This window comes from Haliotis cracherodii, unplaced genomic scaffold, assembly GCF_022045235.1.
Source record: "Haliotis cracherodii isolate W230 unplaced genomic scaffold, xgHalCrac1.p SCAF_2, whole genome shotgun sequence".
NCBI classification, from domain to species: Eukaryota; Metazoa; Mollusca; class Gastropoda; order Lepetellida; family Haliotidae; genus Haliotis; species Haliotis cracherodii.
Window position 1 is genome coordinate 868,431 of NW_027266275.1, and position 15,970 is coordinate 884,400.

A 15,970-nucleotide genomic window follows, 5' to 3' on the forward strand; every position below is an offset into this window, starting at 1 on the left:
GCGAGATTTTGAACTGGGGGATCACGATGTCTAATTTTCCGGCCGAGAATGTCCCAGAGATGCTCAATCGGATTAAGATCCGGACTACAGGCCGGCCAAGGAAGAGCGGGAATAGCTTCTTGACGCAAATTTAGCCAAAACTAGTCGGCACGACACCATATCAGACGATTCCGCATGTGCCTCTCAGTCAGTTGAGGACGTTTTACTGGTCTTCTGGCGTTATAACCAGCCGCTCTGAGGCGACGCCTTATGGTCATAGTCGAGAGTCTCTGATGGGTAATCCACTGCAGTCTTAAATCTGTTGAAGTGGCAAATGGATTTCGTCTGACTATCCTGAAAAGACGTCTATCCTCTCTGTCAGAGGTCTTTCTTGGCCTACCAGACCTATGCCTATCATTGACATCATTGGTTTGACCATGTTTAACAATCAAACGAGTGATAACACTGTGATGACGACCCATTTGTCTTGTAATGGCCCTGCATGACATGCCAGCATTTTTCATGCCTATCACTTGCCATCTTTCAGCGTTCGTTAACTTTCTCCTCACCATGGCTGATTTTCAACCTCTATTGGAAGGGGAATCTCACACAGGAGCAAAATGCAACCACGTGTCTGAAACTTGAATTTCACTATTTATAGGGTAGGGGAACTGCAGCAACACGTAAAGCATACTTTCCTTGTGGTATCTGGACAAATTTGGGTTCATGAAAGTATGGAAGCCTAATTCAGTCATACAGCATCATATTTCGTATTTCTGATTCCCACACGTGAAATCAAGAGACTATGAATATGGTGGCGCTTACTTTTGTGCATGTGTATAGATAAAACTGTTCAGCTTGAGAGTTGTGTTGTCTAGAAGTCCATGCAGACATAGGTCAACTTGATCTTCACCAGAATCGATCTTCATTGACCAATTTTAGGAAAAAGTAGTTTAAAGTACCTTGTAAACCATAGTTCCATAGCAGCCAACTCGGTTATTATTACTTACTCAGCGCTGTGATCACGTGGCACGGACTGAGGCGGTGTTCCAGGTGATAGGGTTGACAAATGTAGAACACATTACACCTCATTTTGAGAAACAAGTTCGATGAACAGCAGAAATGGTCAGTATTAATGAGATTAACAGTCAATAATAACAATACGATTGGGTTCTTACCGTACCGTGATGTTTTAGTTTCAATTCAACAAACACAACAGACTAGGATACGTGAAGCCATGAGGCCAGTGGTGACATAAACACAAACATTCCTATACTTCTGCTGAAAACCTCTGCCTTTTACAAATAATCTCAACTGTCACTTTCAGCCACTATTTAGGTCTTTGTAGCACAAAACACAGTAGCTGAACCACCCCATTCTTCCCGTGGCAAGGTAGGTAACTGACGGTAAAAATCCAGTTTCCACCCTTGCCGAACTAGGCTGGATTTTTCTGGGTTCGATCGAAGAGCCACCACTGGCTATTACGAGTTATGCCCCTTATATATCCCTCATCTTGACCAATCAAATTCCACCTCTCATGTCACATGCATTTGCTTCAAACAAAATGGCGGCACCCAGTCAAGACGATCTGATCGATAATTAAAATCTGTATCGTGATAAAACGGGTGTTACTTTGCGAAGTGCATCAAATCAGACTCGTTAGTCCAGCAAAGATATATCGCCTTAATTCCAGCCTAGTTCGGCAGGGGTAGAAACTGGAATTTTATAGTCGGTTAACTCCCTTGCCTCGGGAAGATGGAACAACCTTGCCATATTGAATGTTCCTGGCAAATAATGCTGCTTCATTCCAACATCTAATTCAACAATTTGTTTGTTTGTTTGTTGTTTAACGCCGCACTCAGCAATATACCAACTAAATGGGTGGTCTGTAAATAATCGAGTCTGGACCAGGCAATCCAGTGATTGACATCATGAGCATCGATCCATGCAATTGAGATACGATGACATGCATCAACCAAGTCTGCGAGCATGACCACCCGATCCCGTAAGTCGCAATTTAATTATTAATAACGTTCATAAATAATCGATACCATAGGAGTACACTGTGAAGGCTGTACAGCGTGCGTGATGGCGATGTTACACGTAACCTACCCGTCTGGGGAATCTCACGAAGGAATATCCGAGCCGTCTTAAAATTAACTTACTGGTAGTACTGCTGTGCGGCGTCAGGCAATAAATACTTACCTATTTATGCAACGTGTGTTTGTTTGTTGTTTTAACGCCACACTCAGCAATATTCCAGCTATATGACCGTGATCTGTAAATAATCGAGTCTGGACCAGACAATCCCGTGATTGACATCATGACCATTGATCCACGCAATTGGGATAAGATGACATGCATCCGAGCCTGACCACCCTATCCCGTTAGTCGCCTGTCACTTACAGGAAGCATGGGTTGCTGAAGACCTGTTCTACCCCAGATCTTCACCGGTCACCGTTTTCCCTACGGCTGAGCTGGCATAATGCCACTCAGCAATATTCCAGCTACAGCATATACATATATAGACTGAACAAGACAGACCATATTGCGCTTATTTAGATTAATGTGTATTTACTATTCAAGAATGGGAATTTGTGTGTGTGTGTGTGTGTGTCTGTGTGTGTGTGTGTGAGACAAACTCCGAACCTGCTGCATAGCCCTTATGAAACGATTTGCTTTTTCTTGCCATCTGAAAAGCAACAGAACCCAGGTCGCATGTCAGTCCAACCCAACAGAACTGCATTGCTGTGGAGCAGTGTCAGTGGTTCAGATAAAAGATCCAATATGGACACACATTGTTCTGTCTGAATGACCGTGTGAGATCAACTGATGTCTTGTTCTCAAGTAACTCACAAAGTTTTCCCCACAATATGTCAGAAACGAAGACAACTCTCAGTCCTCAGCACCCAGTCAGCCCCATATTCTTGACCATGCAGAGCACACTGTGTTTGGCAGACAATCCAACACCATGTACAGACCCATGCATCCTGAACATGACATCATAGGTTGTCCAGTGTGTTGTTTTGACCTTGTCATCGCAGGAATAAACCACAAAAAACTGTCATTTTTCCCCAACCATTTATTTCTGGGCATACATGGAAGGGTCACCACGACTGGTCGAGTCTCTTTCACATTAATGTCATCACTAGAAGAAGAAGCCCAATATCTTCCCCCCCAAGTGTTTCCTCCTGGCCTCTTCATGGTCCATGATTCCCCCAGACGTGGTCAGGATGAGGTAACTGAAGATGAAAACAGCCAGATCATAACACGGTCAAAAATCAACACTTAATGCTTAAAAAAATAAAAGAATTGGTTCTCAGGCAATGACTCAGGCAAAATATAGTGCAGGCGGGTGGGTTTGGTTTGTTTTTTAGCTTGTATAAACAATTATGTATCCAAATAAACAGTTGTGTTCCATCAACCTGGGAAGGGGTCTCCCAACATAAACAAGCATCGGAACTCCCTATTGACACCATGACCACAACACGAGATACACAGTGAAGCAGTGAGTATGTAAACGGAAGTAACCGTGTGCTATATTGGATCGTAATGTTTTTAAGCATTATGATTTTTTTAAAAATATTTAAATGGAAATAAAAACGAAATGGTGCCTGAGATACAACACTATTATTCTTTTTAGCCAAATTAAACATAATGTCTTAACTCCAAGCTGTCAAATGATGTCAGGCCAAGCCAACGTCAAGTCAAGCCAAGTCAACCGCATGCATGAATTTACCTATCTTAACACAGGGCATGTAAGCTGGGTTTGCTCTTTTCTACTTAATCATTGAAAAACAGGAATTTGCAGTACGCCATTAAACGCCAAGGGGGAGAGGGAACCATGGCAAAAAAGGGTATCATGCAACTCGGACAAAAATGAAAAAAGAGAGAGTTGAAGGTCAGGAAATTAAAAAGTCACAAGTGCATAATAGAAGTTGATATTTGAAAAGAATATCTCAAGGAAAACCAACTGATTGCATCCACACTGATAGCCAAACTGTAGAAGTCTGATCTAGTTTTCATCAGCAACATACGGAGGTTAAGCACGTCAAATATCAAGGGAAAACAATGGTTGCATCCATAGCATTCTCCCTCATCTCAGTAATGTATTCTGTGATTATATAACGTTCATTTTTACTTGCTCTCCTGAAACTATAGTGCAACAAGCACCTACCCAAACTGTCTTGATGGCAGTAGATTTGTTGTCCACTTCTCCATATCACGAAGGGCGATGTCAAATCTCGGACTGATCACACCACACTGAATAACAAATTGTAACTGATACAGAACACATCACCCAACAGAAACCTCCACAGAATACACACTTTAAGTCCAGACAAATCAATGTCTGTTCTCAATAATCCACACAACTATATCATGCTAATTATGTTTATGGTTAGTGTACACATTTTAAAATAAATTCCATTTGAAAAAACAATGACCTTGACACAATCTTAAATTATTGAATCCCGGTGTGTCTTATCACACATCCCGGAATTGCACAATTTGCAGTTTATTGGCAAACTATCGTTAGTAGAGAGACTATTTGCTACGTAATTCGAGTGCTTACTGGTCCGACCACACGCTGCTTTCCCTCTTACTTGAACCAGGCCGTGTCTAGTTTTGTTGACTAGAATAGCAACAACCCCATATTGACTAAGATGCACAAGGAGACACTCCAACTTACTTTGTTTAATCTTCCTGTCAGGTTCACTACAATCTTTCCGCCTCTATGATCATCAACAATCTCAAATTCACCAATGTATCCTGCAAAATGAAAAAGATCTCAAATCTGTCATATTATAAGTTTAATCACAAATTTCAAATCATCGAAATAGCAAAAGAATTTAAAGTTCATAGATTCTACCTCACGTCATAGCAAGCAGACCAAGTACAGACTGACTCACGTCATGGCAAGTAGACCCAGTATGAGCTACTTCACATCATGGCAAGTAATCGAAGTAAAAGTGAAACGATATATCGATTTCTTGCAACTGTTTACCCTACAATTGTACTGTATCAACAAGACTTTAAAAATGCCATAGTATTTGTTGGGAGTATGCCTAAAATTTGATAGTTTCAAAAGTTGCAATTGATTATTAAATAAACAAATTATGTGAATTCCAAACCTGCCTGTGTGTTGGTTAGTAATGATTATGACAACTTCAGATTAGAGTTATTTCCTTTAGGTTCGAGTAGCAACAGGAAGTAAAGGGCCAATGAGTTTGTCTGCAATATTGTATTCATTTCTTTTACATTGATTAATATCATAATGCCTTAAATTTGGCATACTGCTATCACAATACTACAGAAGTACAATTGCAATAGTGTAAACAGCCCATATAGTCACTTCTGAGTGGAAGAAAACCAATTACTAAACTGCAGTGACCAGGGCTCCAGATAACAGAGTATGGCTTCACATTGGGTGTTGACTGGTTTCATATGAAATATACTGAACCACAAAAGAAACGTCACCATGGATAGATATATCCAAACACTGTAAACATACTTTAAGACTTATTAAAAAGATAAAACTTGGCAAAACTGATCATCAAGGTTGAAATTAAAGTGACAAATGTTCTCTTCTCCACTGCTGGTGCTGTGGTACACACTGATGACGGTCCCGGCGATGACATGTCAGAATGGGTCCTTGGTGTGGCCTGTGACAGTGGAGGTGTCTGTTCGTCAATCATCGATGCACAGTGTCCACACTAATGTGTCCCTGCCTGGTGTGTCCCCATGGTCTGTCGAGCAGTTTCCACAGCAGTAACAAAGCGATCTTGAAGATGCTGTCGCACAATCTGACGATCCTGATGTCGGGTGGTGACCCTTGGTCTTCCACTAAGTGGTCGGTCATCTGTAGTGTTGGTGGTTTGGTATCGTTGCTGGAGGCTATACATTGTCCTTGCGTGAACTTCAAATGCATTGGCTACTTGCTGGGCGGTTTGTCCAGCTTGCAATTGTCCAAGGGCTTGGTGTCGCTGATTTCTTGTCAATCTTGGCATGTGGTCGCAATTCAATAACGAATAAATGTTATCCGATCTGGGTCGATTTATGTAGGGCAAGAAATGGGGGAACGCATGTGCATTTCAATTTGCACGGAACTCACGTGGTTACCATGGCCATTGTCGTGATGCATTATATTGTCATCTGCTTTGGGTTTTTTTTATCATCAAATTTCATTTTTCAGGACAAGGTAATGTTAAATTTGAGAAACTTTGACAAAAATTACCCAGGTATTTAAAGGACAACTTTTCATGCAATGTTACTTGGGGTGATGTTTCTTTTGTGGTTCAGTATATATAAATATTATCTCCCTCAAGTCAATGTCGGATTAATGGGACTTGACTGTATATATTATTTGGGTTATACTTATAGAAATTTATTTTTTCAACCACACAGCACCTCTGGATGTCTGAGGGGGCGGGCCTACCAGTCATCATCAGCACATAACACAGACCCTTCTGCTGATGGTGAACCAAGAACATCTGCCAACATTCTTTCAAAAGTGTTCAGTAGTCTGATCTGACATTGACCCAGCAAGTAACCACTGCACCCACATAATCATAGAACAAAAAAACCACTGGTTGTGTACTGTGTCGTTAGATCCAAGATCGGTTGAAGATTTACATACCATGTTTCATCATGACGGTGAGGAAGCGGACAATCACTTTAGAGCAAGGTCTGATGAGCACCTGTCTCTTGCCACGCTTCTCAGCCATAGCAATGGCATTCAGAGCATCCGCCAACACGTTCATGCGAACCATTTTGATGCCTGTAAGAAAACAACATATTCATTTACATCTATATACATCTTAGTGGATCCGTGAAAATATGGGGTAGAAGAGGTCTTCAGCAACCCATGCTTGCCATAAAAGGCGACAATGCGTGTTGTTAGAGGCGACTAACGAGTTCTGATGGTCAGGCTCACACACTTGGCTGATGCATGTCATCGTATCCCAATAATGTGGATCAATGCTCATAATGTCAATCACTGGATTGTCTGATCCAAACTCGATTTACAGAGCGCAGTCATATAGCTGGAATATTGCTGAGTGCAATATACAAACTAAAATAAACAAAGAAAACATCTCAGTGCTGAAATTTCAATAACAGCATTGTATGATCCTATCTTGTGGTATTAATTCACCTGAAATGCCAACTACACCAAACATTCACAACATCTGAAAAACAAGGGGAAATTCTGCAAACCCTCAGCCCTGTGCTTTCAACAGTCATACCAGTGTCCTACCAAATGTGGGAACAATAGCCAGCTTATACTAAGTAAGTGGGGACATTTGCCTCAATATTTCCCTGATGCTTTTATTTAGCAGTTGTTGATTATAAAGACTTAATTATACTTTTGCCATTCAGAGAAAGAAGTATTTGTTTGTTTACTGCCACATTCAGCAATATTCCACCTATTCCAAGTAGTACACGTTGATGGAGAGCAATTCTAACCTCGAATGCCCACTGGGACAGAGAAAGCAAAAGAGCATGTGTCTCTCTTCATTGAGAAATGCAAAATTGTGAAATGCAAAATTGCGAAATGCAAGTCAAGCACACTTCTGCGCCTCGTTTATGTGACATGTAAAACTGGATTTACACATTTGTACTTTGAAATTAATTCATTGCATACATTCTATTTTTGAGCCTCATTTCAAAACCATGTCTTAGGGCTGGGACGATACACCAACTGTGCGATCAGATACGCATCATGATACTTATAAAAGCTCTGATCTGTGGTGTGTAAGCCATCTTTTTCATGGACAGGAAAGTCAAATACCTGGCACACTGACGATTTACGGATGAAAATATTTCCTTTTTCACTACTAATTTCACTACTAATTAGTGTTTGATGTAACAGACATTAAAGTAACCATTTAAGGTATGAACTGATATTTTGTAAGTTGTGTGCGACTAAGATCGATACTTGTATTGGGAAGTAAAATATCACAATCTACTGATGCATTGGTGTATCGTCCCACCATTACTTATATGTATCCCAATATTATGGGTCGATGCTTATGTCAGTCACTGGATTGTCTGGCCTAGCCTCAATTATTTACAGACCGCTGTCACATAGCTTGAATATTGCCGAGTGCAGCGTTAAACAAAAACATTTTCATGATGCTGCTGTAACCTATGTGTATTATTTTTGCAAACTTTCATAACAATTTTTAATACTTAGAATACTGCATTCAACAAACAATTTCAGTCAAGTGCAAATTTCTATGCCAGCTAACCCCCATCATATCTAAACTCACACTGAAAGCCCCTGAACAGGCCTCGTCTGTCATATAATAGAGTTGGTAGTCACACCACATGAAAGTGAACACATTCCAACCAGATAGTTTTAAAATATGTGGGATCTTGTCATTCCAGGTTTCATGATTCGTGGGAGAAATGATATAAACCGATTACATATTGGATACTATTCATTGGTGTCCTGATTCTAAAACTTTTGGCACATGCCTAAACCCACTCGATAAAAGCTGGTCTCTTGAACACACCTGCATAAATAACTATACAAATACTTTCAAATCAAATATAGATCGCTGATTTAGTTGTATAATTAATTACTACACACGTATTTCATCAGAGCACCTAAAGAGGCAACATACAGTCGAGAGCGTTGATGTCAATAAACATGAACGTGAATACCGATCATGCTTCGGGGAAGAGGGTAACTGAAGAAATCATGCAAGGCCTTTACTATAACACAGACTACAACATAAATTGAGACGCTTTACAAAACCACTGACATTGATATATATATTTCTTATATTATAATAACATATATATAGTCATTTATTTCGGATTTCTCTGATTATATTATGCAGCTATCGTGTTTTCTTTCTACCTCTGGAAGATGGCGGCTTGAAAAGACCGAATCGAGGCTGTTTCCGGGTGAATCGGGGTCACTTCCGGGTATTCATATTTTCAACAAATATTGTCTCTGAGAAGTATTCATAAAACAAAACAGTATTTCAACGATGAAATCTGATTTTAAGAAGCGATTTCCACTAAAGCTGATTTGTTTTACTTTGTCTTAACTGCTTCAATCAGCCTTAGCAACCGGGAGTTTGAAGTTTGTGTACGTCGCCATCTTGACATGGCCGACACAAGCACCTGCTGAAGCAAGATTGAGCGAGGCAGATCAGAGTGCTGCAACTAGGAAACGATCAAACCTCTTTTATGATGTGACACATTTACAGACAACGTAAGATAATGAATCCTGATAACATTTATGTATATTGTACCTTTAAGGACTAATTTAGCAAGTTGTTAGACCATCTAAGTAGCTTTGATCTGTTGGTAACTTAGAGAGATCGCCCCCATTTCAGTAATTTTACACGTTTACTGCCTGTGTAGTTATTTGAGACAGGGTGTGACCACTTCTCGTCTTCATTTTAGACCTGATCGCCATAATCTTTGAAAACTACTGGATGAATTGGGTCGATCCTGTTGTGTTCATTTTGTGACTTTCAAGTTTCTGATAGGCCTAATTGGAAATTGGAATATGTTCATTTGCAAATAATCTACCATAAGCAGTATGTCATATCATTTGCGGCACAATGCGATATGAAGTCACAATAGTGGATGTGCGGTGTAAAACAAAACCTTTGCAAGGCTTGCTTAGTTTTCTTAAGGGATGCCTGCCTCATGTTAACTTATAAAATTGTCATGCTACATACTTACAGCGCCTGTCATAAGTACAAGTGAAGTATTATGGTGTGCACAAACAACTTGATTGTATAAAGTGCCATATTGCTGTTGTCTGTGACTCCATAAAATCTCCAACCCTATCAAAACACTTTACTCAACCTATGACGCTTCACTCAATATATTTGCTGACACCATTGCAAAGTGTTCATATTTATTTGGTCACGGTAGAATGGAGATAAATATATTGTGTTTTCAATGTATGTTTATCTCCTATTTTATAACCCTGAGATCATATGATTATTAAGGATGAATAATTCATTTCAGGTGTGCAATAGTGAAGATGGCGTGGTTGGCGAAGCGTCCTGACACCCCCCAGAGTGGGGTGCTGCTGCAGACAGAATACAACATTCAGCATCGCTCTGATCTTCTCATGGAGGAACATGTACAACACTTTCTTTGCTATGTAGCTCTTTGTTAGGATTGATGTGCTAGTTTGGAATAAGATGAGAATTCTAGAAAACTCATTCCAAATCAGACCTGTCTGAATGTGTTTGGAATGAATCAGCATTTTACAAATAAATAAAGTGAAGGTTAGAATTTCAATGAATGGTGCATGAAGTCAAAATGAAAAGGCAGATTAATACTTATTTGATTAAATCACTGCAACAATTATATAGAGATGGTCGTGTAAATGTTTGTGAGTTGTTTTTGAATAATGAAACAGATAATTAATCTTCCAACAAATATATCCTCAACTAAGAAAACAAATGTACCAGTATGGCTTCCATATGTAAATAATAGTAATAATAATAATAATTATAATGAATTGATTTCTGTGATCTAGGTTGTCATGAGATTGATAATCCCGGTAACTAGACAAGAATGTGTATTACATTACAAACTTGAATTTAGAGCTAAGTATGTCGTGTGATGTAGCGTGATGTAGTGTGATGTAGTGTAATGTAGTGTGATGTCGTGTAATGTAGTGTGATGTCGTGTGATGTAGTGTGATGTTGTGTGATGTCGTGTAATGTAGTGTGATGTCGTGTGATGTAGTGTGATGTAGTGTGATGTCGTGTAATGTAGTGTGATGTCATGTAATGTAGTGTGATGTCGTGTGATGTAGTGTAATGTAGCGTGATGTCGTGTAATGTAGTGTGATGTTGTGTGATGTAGTGTGATGTAGCGTGATGTAGTGTGATGTAGTGTGATGTCGTGTAATGTAGTGTGATGTAGCGTGATTTCGTGTGATGTAGCGTGATGTAGCGTGATGTAGTGTGATGTCGTGTGATGTCGTGTGATGTAGCGTGATGTAGCGTGATGTAGGGTGATGTCGTGTGATGTCGTGTGATGTAGTGTGATGTCGTGTGATGTAGCGTGATGTAGTGTGACGTAGTGTGATGTCGTATAATGTCGTGTAATGTCGTGTGATGTAGCGTGATGTCGTGTGATGTAGCGTGATGTCGTGTGATGTAGTGTGATGTCGTGTGATGTAGCGTGATGTAGAGTGATGTCGTGTGATGTAGCGTGATGTAGTGCGATGTAGTGCGATGTAGTGTGATGTCGTGTAATGTCGTGTGATGTAGCGTGATGTCGTGTGATGTAGCGTGATGTAGTGTGATGTCGTGTGATGTAGTGTGATGTAGCGTGATGTCGTGTGATGTAGCAGGGTGCAGTTGGATATCGCATGAAGTAGTATGAGATTCAAATATCGATATACTTGTACATCTGACTATTTTGCCAAATCATGAAAGAAAGATTGATGATGAGGGTGTCATGGTGCATGTGTTGGCTTGAAATAAGTGTACCATTCTGCAAGTGTTGGCTAGAAATAAGTGTACCTTTCTGCAAGTGTTGGCTAGAAATGAGTGTATAATTCTGCATGTGTTGGCTAGAAATGAGTGTACCATTCTGCATGTGTTGGCTAGAAATAGGTGTACCATTCTGCATGTGTTGGCTAGAAATGAGTGTACCTTTCTGCATGTGTATTCAGATCCTGAATGTGAGGGCCACGCAGGAAGATCTGAGGAGAGCTCTGGTGGATCTGGAAAAGGCCAAGGTCTCCGACGATCTGCTGGCACAAAAGGAAGTTGTACAGGAAATTCACAACAAGTCGGAGCAACTTACTGTGGCATTACAGGTCAGCATGTTTCTGTTGATGTTTCTTAGGCCATGGCACTGTTAGCATGAATTCCGTCTAACCAAGGCACTGTTAGCATGACTGTTGTATAACCAAGGCACTGTTAGTATGACTGCTGTATAACCAAGGCACTGTTAGTATGACTGTTGTATAACCAAGGCACCGTTAGCATGACTGTTGTATAACCAAGGCACTGTTAGTATGACTGTTGTATAACCAAGGCACTGTTAGCATGACTGTTGTATAACCAAGGCACTGTTAGTATGACTGCTGTATAACCAAGGCACTGTTAGCATGAATTCCGTCTAACCATGGCACTGTTAGCATGACTTTTGTATAACCAAGGCACCATTAGCATGACTGTTGTATAACCAAGGCACCGTTAGCATGACTGCTGTATAACCAAGGCACTGTTAGGATGAATTTCGTCTAACCATGGCACTGCTAGCATGACTGTTGTATAACCAAGGCACCGTTAGCATGACTGCTGTATAACCAAGGCACTTTTAGCATGAATTTCGTCTAACCATGGCACTGTTAGCATGACTTTTGTATAACCAAGGCACCGTTAGCATGACTGTTGTAAAACCAAGGCACTGTTAGCATGACTGCTGTATAACCAAGGCACTGTTAGCATGAATTCCGTCTAACCATGGCACTGTTAGCATGACTGCTGTATAACCAAGGCACTGTTAGCTTGACTGTTGTATAACCAAGGCACTTTTAGCATGAATTTCGTCTAACCAAGGCACTGTTAGCATGACTGTTGTATAACCAAGGCACTTTTAGCATGAATTTCGTCTAACCAAGGCACTGTTAGCATGACTGTTGTATAACCAAGGCACTGTTAGTATGACTGCAGTATAACCAAGGCACTGTTAGCATGAATTCCGTCTAACCATGGCACTGTTAGCATGACTGTTGTATAACCAAGGCACCGTTAGCTTGACTGTTGTATAACCAAGGCACTGTTAGCTTGACTGTTGTATAACCAAGGCACCGTTAGCATGACTGTTGTATAACCAAAGCACTTTTAGCATGAACATCAGACAGAAGAGTCGGAATTTGGCAGCGTCGAGGTGATCGTTTTGCTGACAGAAACGTTGTGGAAAGGGATCCATGGGGTGGACCTAGCGTCATGATATGGGCAGGGATTGGACTTAATGTGAGACTTGGACCCATGTGCTTTCTGAATGTTGGTCAAGGGCGGGGACACGGCGTCACTGCTCAGCAGTATATCGACCAAGTGATCAGACCCCACATTGTTCCATTTTTTGCACAACATCAACAACACATTTTCCAGCAGGACAACTCTCGTCCCCATGTTGCCAGCGCTACCATGGCCTTTCTGCAACAACACAACATCCGTGTTCTACCGTGGCCAGCCCTCAGCCCTGATCTGAACCCCATCGAACACTTGTGGGATGAGGTTCAAAGGCATCTGCACAATGTGCGCCCAGTCCCTACAACTGCCGATGAACTACGCACAGCTGCTCTGGATATGTGCAGGAGGATCCCTAGGGCCTTCACAAATCATCTGATCCACTCAATGTACAGGAGATGTATGGCAGTGATCAATGCTAATGGTGGTCACACCAGGTATTGACCCAAAACTGTGTAAGCCCTTAACATTTGAAAAAAAACAATTATGTCATCTGCCTTTTAATACATTAAACTGTCTTCAGTCAAATTTTTGTCAATCTTGCCCTATTAGTATTTCTTGTCTTTACTGTTGAAAATAAATAACATGTTTTCTGCATACTCGACTTGCGTTTCTTTTGTGTATGAGTATATATAGACTGAACTAAGCCATATTTCAGGATCATAAAAGCAAAGATGTATACTCCCCAGGGGGCTGAGAATGCAAAGAGGATCATATTATTGCATACTGCTCTGTTGACTCAGCAGGGTAAGCAATGCACGTGCTGTGGGGACTAATTCCACCCTTAGTGCCTTGCTCATGGAACACTTGTTGTACATTATGCCTGAAGATAATCGGTTTTAAAGGATAATTTTCCTACAGGTGATGCAGAAACTAAACCAGGAAGTGGCTTATGCCCGCACTGACCTCGATGATGCCCTCTACAATGGTCACGGTGACATCAACGCTGCCAGGAAGCGGGTCATCTGGCTTGAGGACAAGATGGGGGCGCTGTGCGGGAAGCAGAGGCTCAAGGTAACGCTATGTCCTCACTGTATGTCCTCACTGAAGGTCCTTGAGTCACTGTATGTCCTCACTGAAGGTCCTTGAGTCACTGCATGTCCTCATTGAGACACTATGTCCTCACCGTCTTTCCTCACTGAAGGTCCTTGAGTCACTGTATGTCCTCACTGTACGTCCTCACTGAAGGTCCTTGAGTCACTGTATGTCCTCATTGTACGTCCTCACTGAAGGTCCTTGAGTCACTGTATGTCCTCACTGAAGGTCCTTGAGTCACTGTATGTCCTCACTGTCTTTCCTCACTGAAGGTCCTTTATTCACTGTACGTCCTCACCTCACTGAAGGTCCTTGAGTCACTGTACGTCCTCACTGAAGGTCCTTGAGTCACTGTATATCCTCACTGAAGGTCCTTGAGTCACTGCATGTCCTCATTGAGACACTATGTCCTCACTGTCTTTCCTCACTGAAGGTCCTTGAGTCACTGTATGTCCTCACTGTCTTTCCTCACTGAAGGTCCTTGAGTCACTGTATGTCCTCACTGTACGTCCTCACTGAAGGTCCTTGAGTCACTGTATGTCCCCACTGTACGTCCTCTCTGAAGGTCCTTGAGTCACTGTATGTCCTCACTGTACATCCTCACTGAAGGTCCTTTAGTCACTGTATGTCCTCACTGTACGTCCTCAGAGTCAACCCCTCCTGGCCCTGACAGAGCTGCCCCCACCAAGTGACGCGGGGGATCGGGACAGCGACGACTCGGAGAAGCCACAGATGAGTGATGCTGGCTCTGACCAGATGGACGGCCATCCACTGAGTGTCCTCAACCTGCACCATCACGACATCACTCTCAGACCCTTTAGAACACGGTATGGGCAGAGTGCCTCATCCGAAGCAGGGTCACTGACGGCAGCTCTGAAGCGAGCCAAGGCACTCCGGGAGGTGGAAAGGCGGACTATGGAGATGATACGGCAAGCCACCCCCGAGCCTCTCTACAAACATAAGCCAATCATATTTGCTGAGAGCGAGGAGTCATCAACAGAGGAATCATCTGATGAGGAGGTATGTTGGCTGGTGTATATCTCCTCACTTTACCCTGTCATCCACGAAAATGTTTTTTATTTATCCTGCATTACTCCTTAATGCATATTACTGCTTGTTTTTGACAGAGAAAATAGCTGTGTGAAGGTCTTTGCTTGAAGAAGTTGTTTCAATTAGCTGAGAGGCCAACCCTATCACACAGATACCCACGTGAAAAAAGGAAGTGATGTCACGGATCCTCACATTACTCTTGTCAATTGCTGAGTGAAGACCTGTAGCATAAACATGTTCAAACCCTCACTTGTTTTGCTTCTTGAGTTAATGTTCATTGTGCTTGTATTGTGCATACGGTTTGTATCTTGTAAAACATTGTGTGTTTTAACATGTGCATAACATTTTTACACCTGCTGGTGTTTTCTTAAAAACAAAAACAATGGTAAACCTGTCTTTGATTGTGGGCACGGAAGATGAACAAGAGCTCCATCTATATCTGTGCTCTGTTAGAGTGCTCCGTTGCTACATCAGACGATCCAAGGATCGCCGTAGACAACGCTGACACCTCTTCATACCGGTATCTGTGACCTCAGGAGCAGAAGGCAGCCCAGGGTTGGCCTCTGAGGTCGTGGCCCAACAGGTCACCTCGACTACACGTCACTGACCTCGCCTCCAGTCCAGAGCCGGCCTTTCAACCTCCCATTGCAGAATGCCCTGGACCAGAGGGTTCATGCCCCACTTGCACGGCTCAGAACTCCAGTCTAAGGCGTTAACTTGAGAGGGTTATCGTCGAAGGCCTGCGTAGTACCCGGACACAACGCATACCTGACTCTTCCCTTCCATGTAACGCTCATTGATGCCGACCACACAGCCGAGGACGGGCTGAGGGAATTGGAGTTTCCCATACATGGAGTGGTCACCTGAAGCTGACCACACAGCCAAGGATTGGCTAAGGGAACAGAGTCTGGAAAAAAAGATGAAAGTCCACA

General features: G+C 41.9%; 2 protein-coding genes across 5 annotated transcripts in view; one reads left to right on the forward strand and one right to left on the reverse strand.

The window, feature by feature from the left end:
• Positions 1-3,046: 3,046 nt before the first annotated feature.
• LOC139469355 (small ribosomal subunit protein uS8A) lies at positions 3,047-6,783 on the reverse strand. The gene is made up of 4 exons (XM_071251508.1): positions 6,617-6,783; positions 4,670-4,749; positions 4,157-4,242; positions 3,047-3,221 (listed from the first exon to the last, which is right to left on the reverse strand). Exons 1-4 carry the CDS (start codon positions 6,747-6,749, stop codon positions 3,128-3,130), a joined length of 393 nt encoding a protein of 130 aa, XP_071107609.1. The 5' UTR covers positions 6,750-6,783; the 3' UTR covers positions 3,047-3,127.
• Positions 6,784-9,099: 2,316 nt separating this feature from the next.
• The window catches only part of LOC139469347 (uncharacterized), a 48,207-nt gene continuing 41,336 nt past the window's right edge, over positions 9,100-15,970 (forward strand). For 3 of the 4 annotated variants that reach the window (XM_071251495.1, XM_071251493.1, XM_071251494.1), the window contains exons 1-5: positions 9,129-9,205; positions 9,976-10,093; positions 11,645-11,791; positions 13,815-13,967; positions 14,637-15,008. In XM_071251495.1, the coding sequence (XP_071107596.1) occupies positions 9,992-10,093; positions 11,645-11,791; positions 13,815-13,967; positions 14,637-15,008 (774 nt within the window). In that variant the 5' untranslated portion in view covers positions 9,129-9,205; positions 9,976-9,991. Of the gene's footprint in view, positions 9,206-9,975; positions 10,094-11,644; positions 11,792-13,814; positions 13,968-14,636; positions 15,009-15,970 lie in introns of all 4 variants that reach the window. The other variant, XM_071251497.1, reaches the window with a different exon arrangement.